Here is a 21523-nt window from a genome sequence, read left to right as displayed (position 1 = left end):
AGAAAGGTGATGTGAGGCCTTTGAACGTGGCATGGTTGTTGGTGCCAGAAGGGCTGGTCTGAGTATTTCAGAAACTGCTGATCTACTGGGATTTTCACGCACAACCATCTCTAGGGTTTACAGAGAATGGTCCGAAAAAGGAAAAACATCCAGTGAGCGGCAGTTCTGTGGGCGGAAATGCCTTGTTGATGCCAGAGGTCAGAGGAGAATGGGCAGACTGGTTCCAGCTGATAGAAAGGCAACAGTGACTCAAATAGCCAACCGTTACACCCAAGGTAGGCCGAAGAGCATCTCTGAGCGCACAGTACGGCCAACTCTGAGGCAGATGGGCTACATCAGCAGAAGACCACCCGTTACTAGCATGGTGTACCTAATAAAGTGGCCGGTGAGTGTATATATATATATATATATATATAAAAGCATATACACCGGTATTCACACGGTGCGGCAGTGATCACTGTATACGCTGTATATGTATGTGTACACAGATGCGTCTGTCATGCGGTATTCTATTATTGTTGATAGGAATCTGTACGATCCACACACTGCGGTATTTATATTGGATCTGCGGTTTATATCTATCTACCTGTACACTGTGCGGTTATTATAACAGACCTATGTGGGTAATAATACCGGATCCCCCATTGTACCGGAGCTCTCTGTTATCAGCCACGCCCGGTGACCCGGTGAGGTATCCGGCTATGAGCGCAGCCCGCGCCGCCGTCTGTATCACACTAATACATAGCGATACAATGTAACATCAACAAGCCCCGCCCCTTACATCATCCTGCCACGCCCTTCGCTGAGATGTCACGAGAATAGGAGATGTCGCGCACCAATAGGATACGGAGCCTGCTGCCGGCTCTTCTGTGATTGGTTACGAGCTCCAGCGGCAGGATGCTCGCGCGCGGCCGCCAGAGGTTACAAGAGGTGCTGGGTGAGTGACAGCTTCCCTCACAGTACTGTGCGCGGTGTAGTGATAGGACAGCATGGCGCGGGGAGCGGCGGAGTGCAGGTAAGTGTCCGGTGACACGTGACTGCGGGAGGAGAAGGGGGGCGAGGAACGGTGCAGCTGCCACAGGTGGATGAGTGCGGTGTGCCGGGCGCCGTCATCCCCAGCCCCGCTCTGACAAGTGTCGCCCGGCTGTTGGCTCTGATCAGTGAGGCGCAGAGCCCGGGGAGGAGATGCGGCTGTGCTGTCACTCAGCGATCCGCACAGTGTGCACGGAGCCCGGGAGGAGATGCGGCTATTTAGCAATAGCCTCTATAAGTGTGTGTATAGGAATAGCCAAAGCCTCTCTCTATATATTTATGTGTATGTGTATATATAGTGATAGCCTCTTTATATATGTGTGTGTGTATATATATATAGTGATAGCCTCTCTATATATATGTGTGTGTGTGTGTGTATATATATATATATATATATATATATATATATATAGTGATAGCCTCTCTCTATATATGTGTGTGTATGTGTATATATAGTGATAGCCTCTTTATATATGTGTGTGTGTATATATATATAGTGATAGCCTCTCTCTCTCTCTCTATCTGTGTGTGTGTATATATATATATAGTGATAGCCTCTCTCTCTATCTGTGTGTGTATGTATATATATATATATATATATATATATATATATATATATTGATAGCATCTCTCTGTGTGTGTGTATATATATATATATATATATATATATATATATATATATATATATATAGTGATAGCCTCTCTATATATATTTGTGTGTGTGTATATATATATATATATATATATATATATATATATATAGTGATAGCTTCTCTATATATGTGTGTGTGTATATATATATATATATATATATATATATATATATATATATATATATATATATATATATATATATATATAGTGATAGCCTCTCTCTCTCTATCTGTATGTGTGTATATATATATATATATATATATATATATGTAGTGATATCCTCTCTCTCTCTCTCTCTCTCTCTCTCGCTCTCTCTCTCTCTCTCTATATATATATATATATATATATATATATATATATACACACACAGTGAGTCCAAGAAGTATTTGATCCCTTGCTGATTTTCTTTGTTTGCCCACTAATAAAGACACTATCCGTCAGCACTTTTAATGGTAGATATATTCTAACATGGAGAGACAGAATATCAAGAAAAAAATCCAGAATATAATTTTAAAGAATATATTTTAATTAAATTGTATTTCAATGAGGAAAATAAGTATTTGATCCCTCTTGCCAAACACACTCAATACTTAGTGGCAAAGCCTTTGTTTGCAAGCACAGCGGTGAGACGTTTGTTGTAGTTAACCACAAGTTTAGCGCACACACCAGGGGGAATTTTGGCCCACTCTTCTTTGCAGATTCTCTCTAAATCATGAAGGTTGGTGGGCTGTCGCTTGGCAACTCTGACCTCAGCTCCCTCCATAGATTTTCCATCGGATAGAGGTCTGGCGACTGGCTGGGCCACTCCATGACCTTAATGTGATTTTTCTTGAGCCAATCCTTTGTTGCCTTTGCTGTATGTTTAGGGTCGTTATCATGTTGGAAGACCCAACCACGGCCCATTTTCAGAACCCTGGCAGAGGGGAGGAGGTTGTCCCTCAGGATTGTGCGGTACATGGCTCCATCCATCTTCCCAGTGATGCGGTGAAGTAGCCCTGAACCTTTGGCAGAGAAACACCCCCAAAACATTATGCTTCCACCTCCATGCTTGACGGTGGGCACAGTGTTCTTGGGGTCATAGGCAGCATTTTTCTTCCTCCACACCTTCTCCCAATAACTTGGTTCATCTTTCAAATGATGATTGGCATACTTGAGGCGCGCCTCCACATGTGCTCTCTTCAGCAGGGGCACCTTCTCTCCACATGTGCTCTCTTCAGCAGGGGCACCTTTTGGGCACCGCAGGATGTGAATCCATTGTTGCGCAAAGTGTTGCCAATTGTTTCCTTGCAAACTGTGGTCCCAGCTGCCTTCAGGTCATTTGCTAACTCCTGCCGAGTGGTTGCAGGACGATTTCTGACTGTTCTCAGCATCATTGCCACCCCACCAGGCGAAATCTTCTTTGGAGCACCGGGCCGAGGTCTGTTGATTGTCATGTTATACTCTTTAAACTTTCTGATAATTGCACCAATAGTTGTTACTTTCACATCCAACACCTTACTAATCTTTTTGTAGCCCATTCCAGCTTTGTGAAGGTCAACAATTCTGACTCTGAGTTCCTGTGACAGCTCTTTGGTTTTACCCATGTTGGAGACTTGAAATCTGTGTGATCTGTCTGATTCTGTGGACAGTTGTTTTTCACACAAGTGATTAGTGAGAACAGGCGGCTTCAGGTCAGGTAACAAGTTGATTGGGAGTGTCTAACTGGTCTGTAAAAGCCAGAACTGCTAATGAATACTAAGGGATCAAATACTTATTTCACTCCATGAAATACAAATCAATTAATATATATTCCTTAGATTTATTTTCTGGATTTTCTTTTTAATATTCTGTCTCTCCATGTAAGAATACATCTACCATAAAAAGTATAGAATGATCATGTCTTTATTAGTGGGCAAACAAAGAAAATCAGCAAGGGATCAAATACTTATTGGACTCACTGTATATATATATATATATATATATATATATATATATATATATATATATATATAGTGATAGCCTCTCTCTCTCTCTCTCTCTCTCTCTCTCTCTCTCTCTCTCTCTCTCTCTCTCTCTCTCTATATCTATATATATATATATATATATATATATATATATATATATATATATATATAGAGTGTGTATGTGTATATATAGTGATAGCCTCTCTCTCTCTATCTGTCTATAGAATTCCCACAGCCCATCTCCTAGCAGGCTGCAGTGCTCGGGGTCCTGGCTGTGGCTCAGTGCTGTATATGCCTGTGGCTGGCGGTGATGCCTGTGGCTGGCGGTGATGCCTGTGGCTGGCGGTGATGCCTGTGGCTGGCGGTGATGCCTGTGGCTGGCAGCGGCTTCCTTTCAGGGTGCAGGCTCCTCTCTGTATGGCTGGTTATATGTTCCTATTGTTTCTCATGTGGTTAATTGTGGCTTGAGTCGGTCTGTGAGGTCCTGGTAATGGTTGCTGTACACAGGTGTATGAGGCGAGTGCCGGCGCTGTACGCGGGTGTATGAGGCGAGTGCGGGCGCTGTACGCGGGTGTATGAGGCGAGTGCGGGCGCTGTACGCGGGTGTATGAGGCGAGTGCGGGCGCTGTACGCGGGTGTATGAGGCGAGTGCGGGCGCTGTACGCGGGTGTATGAGGCGAGTGCCGGCGCTGTACGCGGGTGTATGAGGCGAGTGCCGGCGCTGTACGCGGGTGTATGAGGCGAGTGCCGGCGCTGTACGCGGGTGTATGAGGCGAGTGCCGGCGCTGTACGCGGGTGTATGAGGCGAGTGCCGGCGCTGTACGCGGGTGTATGAGGCGAGTGCCGGCGCTGTACGCGGGTGTATGAGGCGAGTGCCGGCGCTGTATGCGGGTGTATGAGGCGAGTGCCGGCGCCGTATACACAGGACAGAGGTTCTAGTGCTGCCCCTCCTCTATGTTGTGTCTGAGCCCCCTGCAGGATTCTGGATCACTGATGCTGCTGTCTGGATTCAGTAAGAGATCCTGGCACTCACCCATTTCATTATCATCCAAATGTATTCGGTATCCATAAACCCTATAAGGGTATATTCACACGGACGGGCTCGCAGCGAGATTCTCGCTGCGAGCCCGGCAGGTCCTGTCAGTTCCCATACACTACATACTTGCTGCGGTCTAAACGACCGCAGCGAGTATGTAATTCTGCCGCCATTAACCCCTTCTGCTCCCTCCCGGCTCCCCCGCTGTAAGCATACTTTACCTGTCCTTGCTGCACGGGTCCGGCGTCCTGCTCTCCCGTCCGGCCAATTAGTGTGTTTCCCAGCCGCAGCCACTGATTGGCCGGACGGGAGAGCAGGATGCCGGATCCGTGCAGCGAGGAGAGGTAATGTATGCTTACAGCGGGGGAGCTGGCCGGGAGCAGAAGGGGTTAAGGACGGCAGAATTACATACTCGCTGCGGTCGTTTAGACCGCAGCAAGTATGTAGTGTATGGGAACTGCCAGGACCTGCCGGGCTCGCAGCGAGAATCTCGCTGCGAGCCCGTTCGTGTGAATATACCCTAAGTGTGAACAGCAGAAGGTGTTTCGGCCACCGGCAGTTGATCAAGGCAGTGGCCGAAACACGTTCTGCTGTTCACACTTATAGGGTTTATGGATACCGAATACATTTGGATGATGATGAAATGGGTGAGTGCCGGGATTTCCTGTTGAATAGTTCTGTTGGGATTGTGCACCGCGGAGGGGCGCTCTCATCTCGCTCTCTGGATTCTGACTCTTCACTTTGCCAATGGTAAATGGTGTATGGTGCAGCCGGGTGAGTGTGTTACACAGAGAGCTTCCCAGTATCAGTGACCAGTGTTCTCATGTGTAATGGGAATGTTCACACTTCTTTCCGCCACAATCACATGCGTCTATATTACACATTGTAAGATGCGGCCAGGACGGGATGTGTAATATAAAAGCATAAAACACCGAGACCCCCCCCCCCGCTCATTACTCCTCCAGGGCCATGAAACTGCCCGCCTGTGCCACCTGTATGTCCGTACAATGATGGGCACCACTGTATACAAGAGCCAGACCGGAGTGCCACCTGTATGTCCGTACAATGATGGGCACCACTGTATACAAGAGCCAGACCGGAGTGCCACCTGTATGTCCGTACAATGATGGGCACCACTGTATACAAGAGCCAGACCGGAGTGCCACCTGTATGTCCGTACAATGATGGGCACCACTGTATACAAGAGCCAGACCGGGGTGCCACCTGTATGTCCGTACCATGATGGGCAGAACAGTATACAAGAGCCAGACCGGAGTGCCACCTGTATGTCCGTACAATGATGGGCACAACAGTATAGCCGCCTGTGTATAACAGTATAGCCGCCTGTGTATAACAGTATAGCCGCCTGTGTATAACAGTATAGCCGCCTGTGTATAACAGTATAGCCGCCTGTGTATAACAGTATAGCCTCCTGTATATAACAGTATAGCCGCCTGTGTATAACAGTATAGCCTCCTGTATATAACAGTATAGCCTCCTGTATATAACAGTATAGCCTCCTGTATATAACAGTATAGCCTCCTGTATATAACAGTATAGCCTCCTGTATATAACAGTATAGCCTCCTGTATATAACAGTATAGCCTCCTGTATATAACAGTATAGCCTCCTGTATATAACAGTAGCCGCCTGTGTATAACAGTATAGCCTCCTGTATATAACAGTATAGCCTCCTGTATATAACAGTATAGCCTCCTGTATATAACAGTATAGCCTCCTGTATATAACAGTATAGCCTCCTGTATATAACAGTATAGCCTCCTGTATATAACAGTATAGCCTCCTGTATATAACAGTATAGCCGCCTGTGTATAACAGTATAGACCGGAGTGCCACCTGTATGTCCGTACAATGATGGGCACAACAGTATAGCCTCCTGTATATAACAGTAGCCGCCTGTGTATAACAGTATAGCCTCCTGTGTATAACAGTATAGCCTCCTGTATAAGGGCCCTATTACACGGGACGATTATCGTGCGACAAATCGTTATATAGTTCGAATTTAAACGATAATCGTTCTGTGTATTTGCAGGCAATGGTTGAAAAATCGTTCGTATGTCGTTGATCGTTGATTTACATCTGATCCTAAAATTATCGCTAATCGTTTGCTGTAATTCCACATTCGTTCGCTCAAGTTCCGCATTTGTTCACTAATCGTTCAGTGTAATTGCACATTGTTCATTGTTTTGCTGGGATCAGACGGAATAAACCATCGTAACTAACGACCATCGTTCTGTGCAATATGGTGAACGATTTCAGGTTAACGATAAACAATCTTGTTTGCGATCGTTTATTGTTAGTTGTTAATCAGTTAAAATTGCTCCGTGTAATAGGACCCTAACAGTATAACCTGTATATAACAGTATAAGGCGCTCCTCCCCCAGGTGTAGCAGCTGCTGTGTGACCGCTAGGGGCGCTCCTCCCCCAGGTGTAGCAGCTGCTGTGTGACCGCTAGGGGCGCTCCTCCCCCAGGTGTAGCGGCTGCTGTGTGACAGCTAGGGGCGCTCCTCCCCCAGGTGTAGCGGCTGCTGTGTGACCGCTAGGGGCGCTCCTCCCCCAGGTGTAGCGGCTGCTAGGACCGCTAGGGGCGCTCCTCCCCCAGGTGTAGCGGCTGCTGTGACCGCTAGGGGTGCTCCTCCCCCAGGTGTATCGGCTGCTGTGACCGCTAGGGGCGCTTCTCCCCCAGGTGTAGCGGCTGCTGTGTGACTGCTAGGGGCGCTCCTCCCCCAGGTGTAGCGGCTGCTGTGTGACCGCTATGGGCGCTCCTCCCCCAGGTGTAGCGGCTGCTGTGACCGCTAGGGGCGCTCCTCCCCCAGGTGTAGCGGCTGCTGTGTGACCGCTATGGGCGCTCCTCCCCCAGGTGTAGCGGCTGCTGTGACCGCTAGGGGCGCTCCTCCCCCAGGTGTAGTGGCTGCTGTGACCGCTAGGGGCGCTCCTCCCCCAGGTGTATCGGCTGCTGTGACCGCTAGGGGCGCTCCTCCCCCAGGTGTAGCGGCTGCTGTGTGACCGCTAGGGGCGCTCCTCCCCCAGGTGTAGCGGCTGCTGTGTGACCGATAGGGGCGCTCCTCCCCCAGGTGTAGTGGCTGCTGTGACCCCTAGGGGCGCTCCTCCCCCAGGTGTAGCGGCTGCTGTGACCGCTAGGGGCGCTCCTCCCCCAGGTGTAGCGTCTGCTGTGACCACTAGGGGCGCTCCTCCCCAGGTGTAGCGTCTGCTGTGACCGCTAGGGGCGCTCCTCCCTCAGGTGTAGCTGCTGTATGATTGCTAGGGGCGCTCCTCCCCCAGGTGTAGTGGCTGCTGTGACCACTAGGGGCGCTCCTCCCCCAGGTGTAGTGGCTGCTGTGTGATTGCTAGGGGCGCTCCTCCCCCAGGTGTAGCGGCTGCTGTGACCGCTAGGGGCGCTCCTCCCCCAGGTGTAGCGGCTGCTGTGACCGCTAGGGGCGCTCCTCCCCCAGGTGTAGCGGCTGCTGTGACCGCTAGGGGCGCTCCTCCCCCAGGTGTAGCGGCTGCTGTGACCGCTAGGGGCGCTCCTCCCCCAGGTGTAGCGGCTGCTGTGACCGCTAGGGGCGCTCCTCCCCAGGTGTAGCGGCTGCTGTGTGATTGCTAGGGGCGCTCCTCCCCAGGTGTAGTGACTGCTGTGACCGATGGGGGCGCTCCTCCCCCAGGTGTATCGGCTGCTGTGTGACGATAGGGGCGCTCCTCCCCCAGGTGTATCGGCTGCTGTGTGACGATAGGGGCGCTCCTCCCCCGGGTGTAGTGACTGCTGTGACCGATAGGGGCGCTCCTCCCCCGGGTGTAGTGACTGCTGTGACCGATAGGGGCGCTCCTCCCCCGGGTGTAGTGACTGCTGTGACCGATAGGGGCGCTCCTCCCCCGGGTGTAGTGACTGCTGTGACCGATAGGGGCGCTCCTCCCCCGGGTGTAGTGACTGCTGTGACCGATAGGGGCGCTCCTCCCCCGGGTGTAGTGACTGCTGTGACCGATAGGGGCGCTCCTCCCCCAGGTGTAGCGGCTGCTGTGTGACCGATAGGGGCGCTCCTCCCCCGGGTGTAGTGACTGCTGTGACCGATAGGGGCGCTCCTCCCCCAGGTGTAGTGGCTGCTGTGACCGCTAGGGGCGCTCCTCCCCCAGCAGTGCTGCACCTGCGGTCACCGTGCGTCCTATGTGGAGATAACTCGGTATTTTGGGGTTATGTCTCCTGCTCGTTATTCGGGCTGCCGTGTGAGAGAACCGTAACCGGCGCCGACTTCCATGACCCACAATAAGGTGAGGTCACACCGGTCACATCAGGGCACCGCGGCCTGAGGGATCCGGCAGGGAAGGGGTGCTGGCGGAGTTGGCGCGCTGGGGTCATGTGACCGGGCGCACGAGTGCAGACGTGAGCCGCTCGTCCTGCCGCGACGACAAGGAGAGGGGGCGCATGTAAACAGTTGTACGCGTCGTGCTGGGGCGGGGCTTCGGCTGTCAGGCCGGGTGGGGGGAGGGGGGATTTCCCAGTGGTGGAGAAAGAGCTCACAGCGATTGGCTGCCGACGAATCGATCACAGGCGCTCGGCCAATGGGATGGAGGTGGGCGGGTCTAGCTGACGTCACAATAGTTAGCGAGAGAAGAGTTCTGGCCAGAAACAATATTAGTGACAGAAGAGCGCGGCGAGCGAGCGGTACAGGCGGCGGCTCCGCACAGTGTGACTGATCCCGGCCGTGTCCGCCTCACCGGGGACCGCTCCTACTCCCGTCAGCGCGGTGCTCACCATGACTCCCGGGCTGTAATGTAAGTGGAGCCGGTGCTGTGTTGTCGCTCTCCGCCGTCACACGGAGCTCGTATCCTGCCCGCCCGCCGTGACCCCAGCGTCAGGACACCGAGTGGCCGGCCCCGTGACTGGAAGCTTCCCGGGGGACTGTGATACCGCGGAGTGACGGGGGATCAACCGGAGCCGCATAGGGAACAATGGGGCCGAGGTGTGAGGGGGCACGGGGCCGGATAGTGATCTATAGGAGAGGAAATAGTGATCTATAGTGATCTATAGGAGAGGGGATAGTGATCTATAGTGATCTATAGGAGAGGGGATAGTGATCTATAGTGATCTATAGGAGAGGGGATAGTGATCTATAGGAGAGGGGATAGTGATCTATAGGAGAGGGGATAGTGATCTATAGGAGAGGGGATAGTGATCTATAGGAGAGGGGATAGTGATCTATAGTGATCTATAGGAGAGGGGATAGTGATCTATAGGAGGGGATAGTGATCTATAGGAGAGGAAATAGTGATCTATAGGAGAGGGGATAGTGATCTATAGGAGAGGGGATAGTGATCTATAGGAGAGGGGATAGTGATCTATAGGAGAGGGGATAGTGATCTATAGGAGAGGGGATAGTGATCTATAGGAGAGGGGATAGTGATCTATAGGAGAGGGGATAGTGATCTATAGGAGAGGGGATAGTGATCTATAGGAGAGGGGATAGTGATCTATAGGAGAGGAAATAGTGATCTATAGGAGAGGGGATAGTGATCTATAGGAGAGGGGATAGTGATCTATAGTGATCTATAGGAGAGGGGATAGTGATCTATAGTGATAGTGATCTATAGGAGAGGGGATAGTGATCTATAGGAGAGGGGATAGTGATCTATAGGAGAGGGGATAGTGATCTATAGGAGAGGGGATAGTGATCTATAGGAGAGGGGATAGTGATCTATAGGAGAGGGGATAGTGATCTATAGTGATCTAGAGGAGAGGGGATAGTGATCTATAGGAGAGGGGATAGTGATCTATAGGAGAGGGGATAGTGATCTATAGGAGAGGGGATAGTGATCTATAGGAGAGGGGATAGTGATCTATAGGAGAGGGGATAGTGATCTATAGGAGAGGGGATAGTGATCTATAGGAGAGGGGATAGTGATCTATAGGAGAGGGGATAGTGATCTATAGTGATAGTGATCTATAGGAGAGGGGATAGTGATCTATAGGAGAGGGGATAGTGATCTATAGTGATCTATAGGAGAGGGGATAGTGATCTATAGGAGAGGGAATAGTGATAGTGATCTATAGTGATAGTGATCTATAGTGATAGTGATCTATATGAGAGGGGATAGTGCCGGCATAGCTGTGACCTATAGGGGAGATTACACCAGTGCTGTGTGTACAGTAAAGCTGTGATTGTAGCGGTGTCAGGTCTATAGTATATACTGTATACAGTTGTAGCGGTGTCGGGTTTATAGTATATACTGTATACAGTTGTAGCAGTGTCTGGTCCATGGTATATACTGTATAGTTGTCGGGTCTATAGTATGTACTGTATACAGTTGTAGCTGTCAGGTCTATGGTATATACTGTATACGGTTGTAGCGGTGTCAGGTCTATGGTATATACTGTATACAGTTGTAGCAGTGTCAGGTCCATGGTATATACTGTATACAGTTGTATACCGGTGTCGGGTCCATATATATTTACAGTATGTACACGCCTTGTGTGGGGCTGACCGGTGCACTTGTGGCGCTGTACACACAGGCTTCTCTCTCCGGTCGCTCCTCTTCCCCTCCTCTCCCCGGTCGCCCCTCTTCCCCTCCTCTCCCCGGTCGCTCCTCTTCCCCTCCTCTCCCCGGTCGCTCCTCTTCCCCTCCTCTCCCCGGTCGCTCCTCTTCCCCTCCTCTCCCCGGTCGCTCCTCTTCCCCTCCTCTCCCCGGTCGCTCCTCTTCCCCTCCTCTCCCCGGTCGCTCCTCTTCCCCTCCTCTCCACGGTCGCTCCTCTTCCCCTCCTCTCCACGGTCGCTCCTCTTCCCCCTCCTCTCCCCGGTCGCTCCTCTTTCGCTCCTCTTCCCCTCCTCTCCCCGGTCGCTCCTCTTCCCCCTCGGTCGCTCCTCTTCCCCCTCCTCCTCCTCCTCCCCGGGGATGTGAGCCGTCGCTCCTCCACCATGATACAAGCCTATTGTGACGCACTTACTACAACTCTCCCGGCTGTGCCAAGCCTCTCCCAGACTTGCTGTGCTCAGCACTTTCCACAGGGAGAACAATAGGGCTGGCGGAGGGCGTCCTGCCAGCCTGGAGAATCACTGCAGTCACTGGGGCCGACACTGCCCTCTCCTGCAGCGACCTGACTGATCGGCCCCATGATAGCTGATCCTTCTCTTAAAGACACAGACACACACAGGCTGCAGAGCTGCGCTTCCTTCCCCGACTGCCGCTGCCCTGTATGCCGCTGCTTATTGGGTTGACACGTGGTTCTGCCACCCCAGGAGATACTGTGCTTGTAATGCAGCGACCCTGGCATACAGACATGACCTGACATGTTGGTCTGGGAGCACGTAGCCCTTATACCGGGGGCTTCTCCTGATATATATGGGGCTGCGGGGGCTTCTCCTGATATATATATATGGGGCTGCGGGGGCTTCTCCTGATATATATATATGGGGCTGCAGGGGCTTCTCCTGATATATATATATGGGGCTGCGGGGGCTTCTCCTGATATATATATATGGGGCTGCGGGGGCTTCTCCTGATATATATATGGGGCTGCGGGGGCTTCTCCTGATATATATGGGGCTGCGGGGGCTTCTCCTGATATATGGGGCTGCGGGGGCTTCTCCTGATATATATATGGGGCTGCAGGGGCTTCTCCTGATATATATATGGGGCTGCGGGGGCTTCTCCTGATATATATATATGGGGCTGCGGGGGCTTCTCCTGATATATATATGGGGCTGCGGGGGCTTCTCCTGATATATATGGGGCTGCGGGGGCTTCTCCTGATATATATGGGGCTGCAGGGGCTTCTCCTGATATATATATATATGGGGCTGCGGGGGCTTCTCCTGATATATATATGGGGCTGCAGGGGCTTCTCCTGATATATATGGGGCTGGGGGGGCTTCTCCTGATATATATGGGGCTGGGGGGGCTTCTCCTGATATATATGGGGCTGGGGGGGGCTTCTCCTGATATATATGGGGCTGCAGGGGCTTCTCCTGATATATATGGGGCTGCAGGGGCTTCTCCTGATATATATGGGGCTGCAGGGGCTTCTCCTGATATATATGGGGCTGCAGGGGCTTCTCCTGATATATATGGGGCTGCGGGGGCTTCTCCTGATATATATGGGGCTGGGGGGGCTTCTCCTGATATATATGGGGCTGCAGGGGCTTCTCCTGATATATATGGGGCTGCAGGGGCTTCTCCTGATATATATGTGTGTACGCTGCCGGTAGCACACGCTAACATTACGGAGAGTCTACGCTTAGTGTTACGGTGGAAGAATATCCATTGCCCTCAGCTGACCCCGGCCGTCCTGGAAGTGCTGTGTGGTATTGGTCATTGTCTGGGTGTTGGGGCAGGACAATGTGTCTTTATGTAGATAGCTGGAGTGTAGGATCTGAGGACTAGATGTTTGGGAGCTGTGTCCCGTCTTGAGCTTTATAAGAAGTTTACATTGGCCGGGAGCCTTGGTAGACTGCCCAGTGCTGATCAGGGGCTGTGATGGTTCTGCGAGGACTCTCACTTGTGGCAGCAGCGGTAATACTGCACTTTCAGTGGCTTTCTGATGACTAAAATGACTTTATAAGAAGTGCAGTTAGTTCTTCATGTTCGTCATTCTGTCCCCCCCCCCCCCCCCCCCCAGCTAACCTGACGGTGGAATCCCTGAAAGCCGCGCAGCATGCAGATCATCTCGCAGCCAATCACTGCTCTCTATGAAGAGAAGGAGAGAGAGGCTGTTGAAGTCATTAGAAAACTATAGAGGAGCCTTATGGATGGTCTGGAAGCGACGCATAGATGGATGTAGCTCTATAGGTCATGTACTATGAAATGCTTCTACCACCTTACTAGACTGTAATACTGTAGAACAGGGGTAGGAACCTTGGCTCTTCAGCTGTTGCTAAAGCTTTGGCTGCCCAGGCATAATGGGAGTTGTAGTTTTGCAACCCCTGCCATAGACGCAACTCTGTGGGCTTAGGAGACGTCTGTGTGAACCCAAGGCGGACGTATTTCTAGATTAGGAGACGACCATCACTGTCTGTCCATATAATTTTGCATCTTAAAGGGTAGTTCACATACATTTTTTTAAATCAACTGGTGCGAGACATCAGTAATCTAGTTTTATTAAAAAATCTCCAGTCTTCCAGTACTTATCAGCTGCTGTATGTTCTGCAGGAAGTGGTGTATTCTCTCCAGTCTGACACAGTGCTCTCTGCTGCCACCTCTGTCCATGTCAGGAACTGTCCAGAGCAGGAGAGGTTTTCTATGGGGATTTGCTGCTGCTCTGGACAGTTCCTGACATGGACAGAGGTGGCAGCAGAGAGCACTGTGTCAGACTGGGGAGAATACACCACTTCCTGCAGGACATACAGCAGCTAAGTACTGGAAGACTAGATAATTTTTTTTTTTTTTTTTTATATAGAAGTAAATTACTAATCTCTGCCACTTACTGGGATCAGCTGATTTGAAAGATAACTTTTTTTGTGAGTGAACTTCCCCTTTAAAAAGTCCTTAAGAGGTGCTGCCAGTTGTCCCCCTGAGAAGTGGATTTTACATACGTCATTTTATGTTGGGATTACGTGTCATTCCTATACATGAATAGGTGGAGTGTAGTGTTCTATATTTGACTTCTTTTTTTTTTTTTCTATTGCAATTTTACAGAAATAAGAAGACCAAATGGCCAAACAACCACCATTGTTAAATCCGGGGTGTAGTGGAGGAGACCAGATACAGCCATCAAACAGACGCACTCCGCACAGACCCCTCAGGACAGGGGCTCCCACGTCCCTCACCAGCCCCCATTCTGATGAGGGAGGGAGCTGCCAAGCCAGTGCACCCTGGGGTTCTGGTTTATCACCATATAGCCCCAATTTTGCCAACAGATCCCCACATTGTATGTTGGTAAGAGGAACGTCTCTTGTCTCCAAAACATCAAGTGGATATTTCTCCTTTGAAGTGAGTCCTGCTCCTGTGTATTGCGACAAAGCCACTCAAACCCCGAGTCCTCCGTGTCAAGCAGTTAACCACTATCTCTCTGTCATGGGTAAGTGATGGCGTTTACTCATCTATACTACATATTGTCATGCCCAAGGATTGGATGGATAATGGTCTCTCCTGGGCACTAAGACTGGGTTACCTGCCTGTACATATGACTGCAGGGGCTGCGGAGGGTCTTCCCTGGTCTGACATCAGTCTCATGGTTGTAGACTGTGCCCACATTTCCTGAGCTCTACAGTGTGGGCACATCATGGCATGGGCAGTCATGTCCCTGATTTATTGAGATCAATGTGTATACAGAACCTGTTACTCTTCCCTTACACTGCTGCCTGCCAGTGACACATTTCTCCATCGCAGGCGGTGGCACAAGGGAGGAGTAACCAGTCTCCTAAACCACCATGATCACTGACATAAGGTACAGTGCAATGCTGCAGGTCAGCCAGATCCCAACACCCTGGGTCTCTAGAGCGGTTATGCCGCCATTTTCCCATCTGATGTGATTACAGACTCACTAATATCCAATGAATAATGTGCTTATATTTTTGTATTGCAATTCTTATACAAAAAATTAATGTCCATATACTTGTAACCCAGTGGTGCACCTGTGTTAGTGTATGTGTAATGGATTAGTGAACCATGTAGAGTGTAAAGCCTCAGGCTATTTGGCTGTGTTCACACAGTATTTTTGATTAGGAGTGGATTGAAAACACAGAAAGACTATGTTCACACACTATAAAAACTGAGTGGCAAATAATTACTATTTTAAAACAACCACCGTTAAATGACAGCCATCATCTCAATTTCAACAGTGTGTGAACATAGCCTTTCAGTGTTTAAAACCCACTCCTGTTTTTTGTTGCAAAATACTGACTGCAAATACTGTGTAAACATAGCCTTAAAGGGGTACTTTTTCTTTCAAATCAACTAGTTTCAGAAAGTTCTATAGATTTGCAATTTACTTCTATTTAGAAACAATAGACCATCTCTGCAGGACATACAGCTGCTGCTAAGTACTGGAAGACTACAGATTTTTTAATAGTAAATTACAAATCTATATAACTTTCTGAAACCTGTTGAAACCAGAACCAAAAGAATTTTGTTTTGTTGGAGTACTACTTTAAATAGTTGGCAATTCTGCTGATTTTATGCATCAGATGTATATGGGAGTGTCCAGTCTCTTGATGACCAGGTAATATATAGGGAGAAGATGTGACAGTGTATTATTCCCCTCTCCCCGTTGAGAACTTCCTGTTGCATGCTCCGCCGTACAGAGAGTGCATGTGTATAAGGTGGAAGAGCTGTAAGCCAGGAGGGTTTGGCTGGCAGCCACTGAATGTGTATGGGCAGGTGTACTGATCTGTATGTCCAGCTCAGATGAAGCTCAGGGTTTTGTTTTTTCTTTTGGACTGAGTGGAAGTGCTGGTGCCAGGCAGATGGTATGAAGGATTTGGGGATGTACTGATGTCTGAAGGCCAAGTGATCACCAGCTGAATCTTGTGCTTTCCTGGCGTCTCACTATAGCGCACACTGCCCGATCTGTTAGTTATTATTAAGCGTGACTAATACGGCCATGATGTTTTTCCTATATTTAGTTTTATCAGCACCACCCTTTAATTTAGGAAAAAAGTGCTAGTTTGTAATAGAGATGTGAAGTATGATCCACGTTCCTATAGGGTTCTTCCCTCAGTGTGTGCAGCTGCCCGCTCGCCTGACCTCAGATGCCACCTAACCTACAGTACATCTCAGGAAGCCTGGAAAGCCAACACCCAAGAAGCAATATAGCCTCCATATGGCAAGTGTAAAATCACTGCAGGGTAATGTGTGCACACCCTGTAGTCTGGCCTGTATATATAAGCTGCCCGACGCTGACTGACAGCTTTCTGCCTGCACACAGAGCTGTCAGTACACGGATGGGGCGTCCAGACTCCCCTCACATTAGAAACCGAGTGGACCCCTTCCCTGTTCACCTATATTAATGTAATTGTGCTTTGTGGATAGAAGCGGCTCCTGTGCCCCCAGAATCTGCCTTGAGCGTTATATAGTCAGTGAGGAGGGGCACCGGGCTGGCGTACAGCTGCTGGCAGCTACTCACCCAGATTTATTACATGTGCTATTCCTTTTCCAGCAGCTGTTTCTGAGCGAGGTCCCTGAATTGATGTCTGCCCGGGCTTGTCACGCACACGTGCAGCCAGAAAAGAAAAACCTTTACAGCTCCCGTTGTGTGTCGGTGCCAGGGAAATGTACTTGGATATACTTACTTGAATTTCCCTGCTAACTATGCACTTGGCTGTTCTGCAGAGGTCATGTATGGTCTGTCCCCGATCAAGTGCTGCTTGAGGACCGCTAGCCCAGCTTACAGGGACTGGAGGGGAGCTTCAGCATTTTCTGTATTCTTAATATAGTTGTATGGAGGAAGGGAGAGAGATCTGCATGTATTGTGATCAGTCAGTTCTGCAATAAATAAAACTCCCCTATAGCTGGTCTCTATGGGTCACAGTGCCAGGTTTGCTATTGCTCAGAAATGCTGCTATGTTGCTTTCATATATGTCTTACATTGAACTGAAAGGTTGAGATTTTGGTTTGCTGTTTTTTCTTCTATTTTGTATGGTTGGGAGTATGAAAACCTGCAGTTAGGGTACCTTCACACCTACCGGATCCACAGCGGATCTCACTTCTGCGGATTCGAAGCGAGAACCGCTGCGGATCCGGTATCAATTCACCCCTATGATAGCACATATTCGCAGCGGGATTGACATCCCGCTGTCAATATGTGCTTTGACTCCCTGGTGCCCGCAGCCCCGCCGTCGCCGCCCGGATCCCGCCTCCTTCACTGAGTGGCTGAGCGGACCTGATAAGTCACGTCTCGGGACCGCGTCAGACACCTGGAAGCGGCCGGGCACCGGAGCGACGCGATGCGGGACCCGCAGCTGGAACCGGGGAGGTGAGTGGACGTCTTTTCTTTCAGCCACCTCCTCCCCGGCCATATGAAAAAATAGCCCCCATGCTGGACAACCCCTTTAAGCTCCATTTACTTCAATGGAACTGAGCAGCAAAACCCCACCCAAGCTGGAGACTTAGAGCGGTGCAGTCTCTAGTAGAAAGTGGCCATGTTTTTGTAGCGCTAGATAACCCCTTAAAAGAGGATGTCCAGGGAAAACTTTTGTCCTTATCATTGGGGTCCATGCTCCGTAACTGCCGCTGGTCTCCGTATCGGGCCCAGACTTGTTTTGAACATCGCAGCAGGTACAGCACGTGACCAGTGGCTCTATTTATTCCGGATTATTCAGCTATTTCTGGCAACTCCATATCCAGCATTAGAAAAACATGGCCACTTTCCTGCACAGACAGCACCGCTCTTGTCTCCAGGTCAGGTGCAGTTTGCAATTAAGCTCCATTCACTTCAATTGAACTGAGTTACGAAACCTGCACCCAAACTGGAGACAAGAGTAGTGCTGTCTCTGGAAGAAAGCGGCCATGTTTTTCTTACACTGGAGGACCCCTTTAATGTTTGCTCGGTGAAGCCACTGCATGCACACCTATACACAGTAAACTGTGGTGCCTATAGCCCTGTGTCCTCTACTGCATTAACCTGCTCCACTACTACACAGTAGATGGTGCGCGGCTTCTGGCATCGATCACTCCGTATAGGTGCGCGGCTTCTGGCATTGATCACTCTGTATAGGTGTTGTATAGGTGCGCTGCTTCTGGCATCGATCACTCTGTATAGGTGCGCTGCTTCTGGCATCGATCACTCTGTATAGGTGCGCTGCTTCTGGCATCGATCACTCTGTATAGGTGTTGTATAGGTGCGCGGCTTCTGGCATCGATCACTCTGTATAGGTGTTGTATAGGTGCACGGCTTCTGGCATCGATCACCCTGTATAGTTGTTGTATAGGTGCGCAGCTTCTGGCATCGATCACTCTGTATAGGTGCGCTGCTTCTGGCATCGATCACTCTGTATAGGTGCGCTGCTTCTGGCATCGATCACTCTGTATAGTTGTTGTATAGGTGCGCGGCTTCTGGCATCGATCACTCTGTATAGTTGTTGTATAGGTGCGCGGCTTCTGGCATTGATCACTCTGTATAGGTGTTGTATAGGTGCGCAGCTTCTGGCATCGATCACTCTGTATAGGTGCGCGGCTTTTGGCATCGATCACTCTGTATAGGTGTTGTATAGGTGCACGGCTTCTGGCATCGATCACCCTGTATAGTTGTTGTATAGGTGCGCAGCTTCTGGCATCGATCACTCTGTATAGGTGTTGTATAGGTGCACGGCTTCTGGCATCGATCACTCTGTATAGGTGCGCGGCTTTTGGCATCGATCACTCTGTATAGGTGTTGTATAGGTGCGCGGCTTCTGGCATCGATCACCCTGTATAGTTGTATAGGTGCGCGGCTTCTGGCATCGATCACCCTGTATAGTTGTTGTATAGGTGCGCGGCTTCTGGCATCGATCACTCTGTAAAGGTGTTGTATAGGTGCGCGGCTTCTGGCATCGATCACTCTGTATAGGTGTTGTATAGGTGCGCGGCTTCTGGCATCGATCACTCTGTATAGGTGCGCGGCTTCTGGCATCGATCACTCTGTATAGGTGCGCGGCTTCTGGCATCGATCACTCTGTATAGGTGCGCGGCTTCTGGCATCGATCACTCTGTATAGGTGTTGTATAGTTGCGCGGCTTCTGGCATCGATCACTCTGTATAGTTATTGTATAGGTGCGCGGCTTCTGGCATCGATCACTCTGTAAAGGTGTTGTATAGGTGCGCGGCTTCTGGCATCGATCACTCTGTATAGGTGTTGTATAGGTGCGCGGCTTCTGGCATCGATCACTCTGTATAGTTGCGCGGCTTCTGGCATCGATCACTCTGTATAGGTGCGCGGCTTCTGGCATCGATCACTCTGTATAGGTGCGCGGCTTTTGGCATCGATCACTCTGTATAGGTGTTGTATAGGTGCACGGCTTCTGGCATCGATCACCCTGTATAGTTGTTGTATAGGTGCGCAGCTTCTGGCATCGATCACTCTGTATAGGTGTTGTATAGGTGCACGGCTTCTGGCATCGATCACTCTGTATAGGTGCGCGGCTTTTGGCATCGATCACTCTGTATAGGTGTTGTATAGGTGCGCGGCTTCTGGCATCGATCACCCTGTATAGTTGTATAGGTGCGCGGCTTCTGGCATCGATCACCCTGTATAGTTGTTGTATAGGTGCGCGGCTTCTGGCATCGATCACTCTGTATAGGTGTTGTATAGGTGCGCGGCTTCTGGCATCGATCACTCTGTATAGGTGTTGTATAGGTGCGCGGCTTCTGGCATCGATCACTCTGTATAGGTGCGCGGCTTCTGGCATCGATCACTCTGTATAGGTGCGCGGCTTCTGGCATCGATCACTCTGTATAGGTGCGCGGCTTCTGGCATCGATCACTCTGTATAGGTGTTGTATAGTTGCGCGGCTTCTGGCATCGATCACTCTGTATAGTTATTGTATAGGTGCGCGGCTTCTGGCATCGATCACTCTGTAAAGGTGTTGTATAGGTGCGCGGCTTCTGGCATCGATCACTCTGTATAGGTGTTGTATAGGTGCGCGGCTTCTGGCATCGATCACTCTGTATAGTTGCGCGGCTTCTGGCATCGATCACTCTGTATAGGTGCGCGGCTTCTGGCATCGATCACTCTGTATAGGTGCGCGGCTTTTGGCATCGATCACTCTGTATAGGTGTTGTATAGGTGTGCGGCTTCTGGCATCGATCACCCTGTATAGTTGTTGTATAGGTGCGCGGCTTCTGGCATCGATCACTCTGTATAGGTGTGCGGCTTCTGGCATCGATCACTCTGTATAGGTGTTGTATAGGTGCGCGGCTTCTGGCATTGATCACTCTGTATAGGTGCGCGGCTTCTGGCATTGCTCACTCTGTATAGGTGTTGTATAGGTGCGCGGCTTCTGGCATCGCTCACTCTGTATAGGTGTTGTATAGGTGCGCGGCTTCTGGCATCGATCACTCTGTATAGGTGCGCGGCTTCTGGCATCGCTCACTCTGTATAGGTGTTGTATAGGTGCGCGGCTTCTGGCATCGATCACTCTGTATAGGTGCGCGGCTTCTGGCATCGCTCACTCTGTATAGGTGTTGTATAGGTGCGCGGCTTCTGGCATCGATCACTCTGTATAGGTGTTGGTGCTGATCGGCAGTCTGTTGGACATTGATTGCCTATTCACAGCACAATCCAACAATGTTAGAGACCTGGGCGACCCCCTTAGCGTGTTCTGCTGTGAATCGTGACTTGTCAGGATGCAATGGTATCTACTCTCTACAATTACTACTATGAATATATAATGGAAATCTAGACCAGACGCCTTCCTACGGCCAAGCTATGTAAGATACAGATACAATAATGTAAGATACACTCCAGTGGATGACGGCTGCCAGTAACACCAGCTTAATAAATCCAAGTAAACTGGTTGCAGATCTTGTGAGCAGCTTTGCTCTCGCTTTGCCTGTGCACTCGCTCTTAGCACCACAAAGTCCTCTCCGAAAGCCTCAGATTGATTTTCACTATCAACCACGTAACCACGAGTTTAATTTCCTGAGTGAACGTTGTGAGCGGCCTCCCGGCTACTGTCGCTCTATGGATTATACAGGACACAGTCTGGGATGTGGAGCCGGAGCTTCCGCTCAGCCGTGTGATTGAGGAGTATATGGGGGGGGGGCATTGTTGCTTCGCTCTGCTGAGTTTTTGTGTGTAGTTTTTTTTTTCTTTCTCTCCTTTCCTTTTCCACATCTGAATTTGCTTTCTGAACTCTGAGAATGTCTCACTATGTGTCAGCCGAGCTGAATGAAGTTTGGCTGTCAGTAATAGAGAAGCACATGATGCTGGAGCCTG

The 21523-nt window shown here is 50.0% G+C and overlaps 1 protein-coding gene across 4 annotated transcripts in view; it reads left to right on the top strand.

Moving 5' to 3' along the window:
* Nucleotides 1–892: 892 nt before the first annotated feature.
* The window catches only part of BCL2L11 (BCL2 like 11), a 28981-nt gene continuing 8350 nt past the window's right edge, over nt 893–21523 (top strand). Inside the window, exons 1-2 of one of the 4 annotated variants that reach the window (XM_069954158.1) lie at nt 893–937; nt 14308–14689. In XM_069954158.1, the coding sequence (XP_069810259.1) occupies nt 14323–14689 (367 nt within the window). In that variant the 5' untranslated portion in view covers nt 893–937; nt 14308–14322. Of the gene's footprint in view, nt 938–1233; nt 1273–9295; nt 9454–9541; nt 9642–14307; nt 14690–21523 lie in introns of those variants that run through there. The other 3 variants (XM_069954157.1, XM_069954155.1, XM_069954156.1) reach the window with 3 other exon arrangements.

Source organism: Dendropsophus ebraccatus, chromosome 15 (genome assembly GCF_027789765.1).
Source record: "Dendropsophus ebraccatus isolate aDenEbr1 chromosome 15, aDenEbr1.pat, whole genome shotgun sequence".
NCBI classification, from domain to species: domain Eukaryota; kingdom Metazoa; phylum Chordata; class Amphibia; order Anura; family Hylidae; genus Dendropsophus; species Dendropsophus ebraccatus.
The sequence above is the reverse complement of the archived record's forward strand: the minus strand, read 5'-3'. Positions and strand labels throughout refer to the sequence as shown.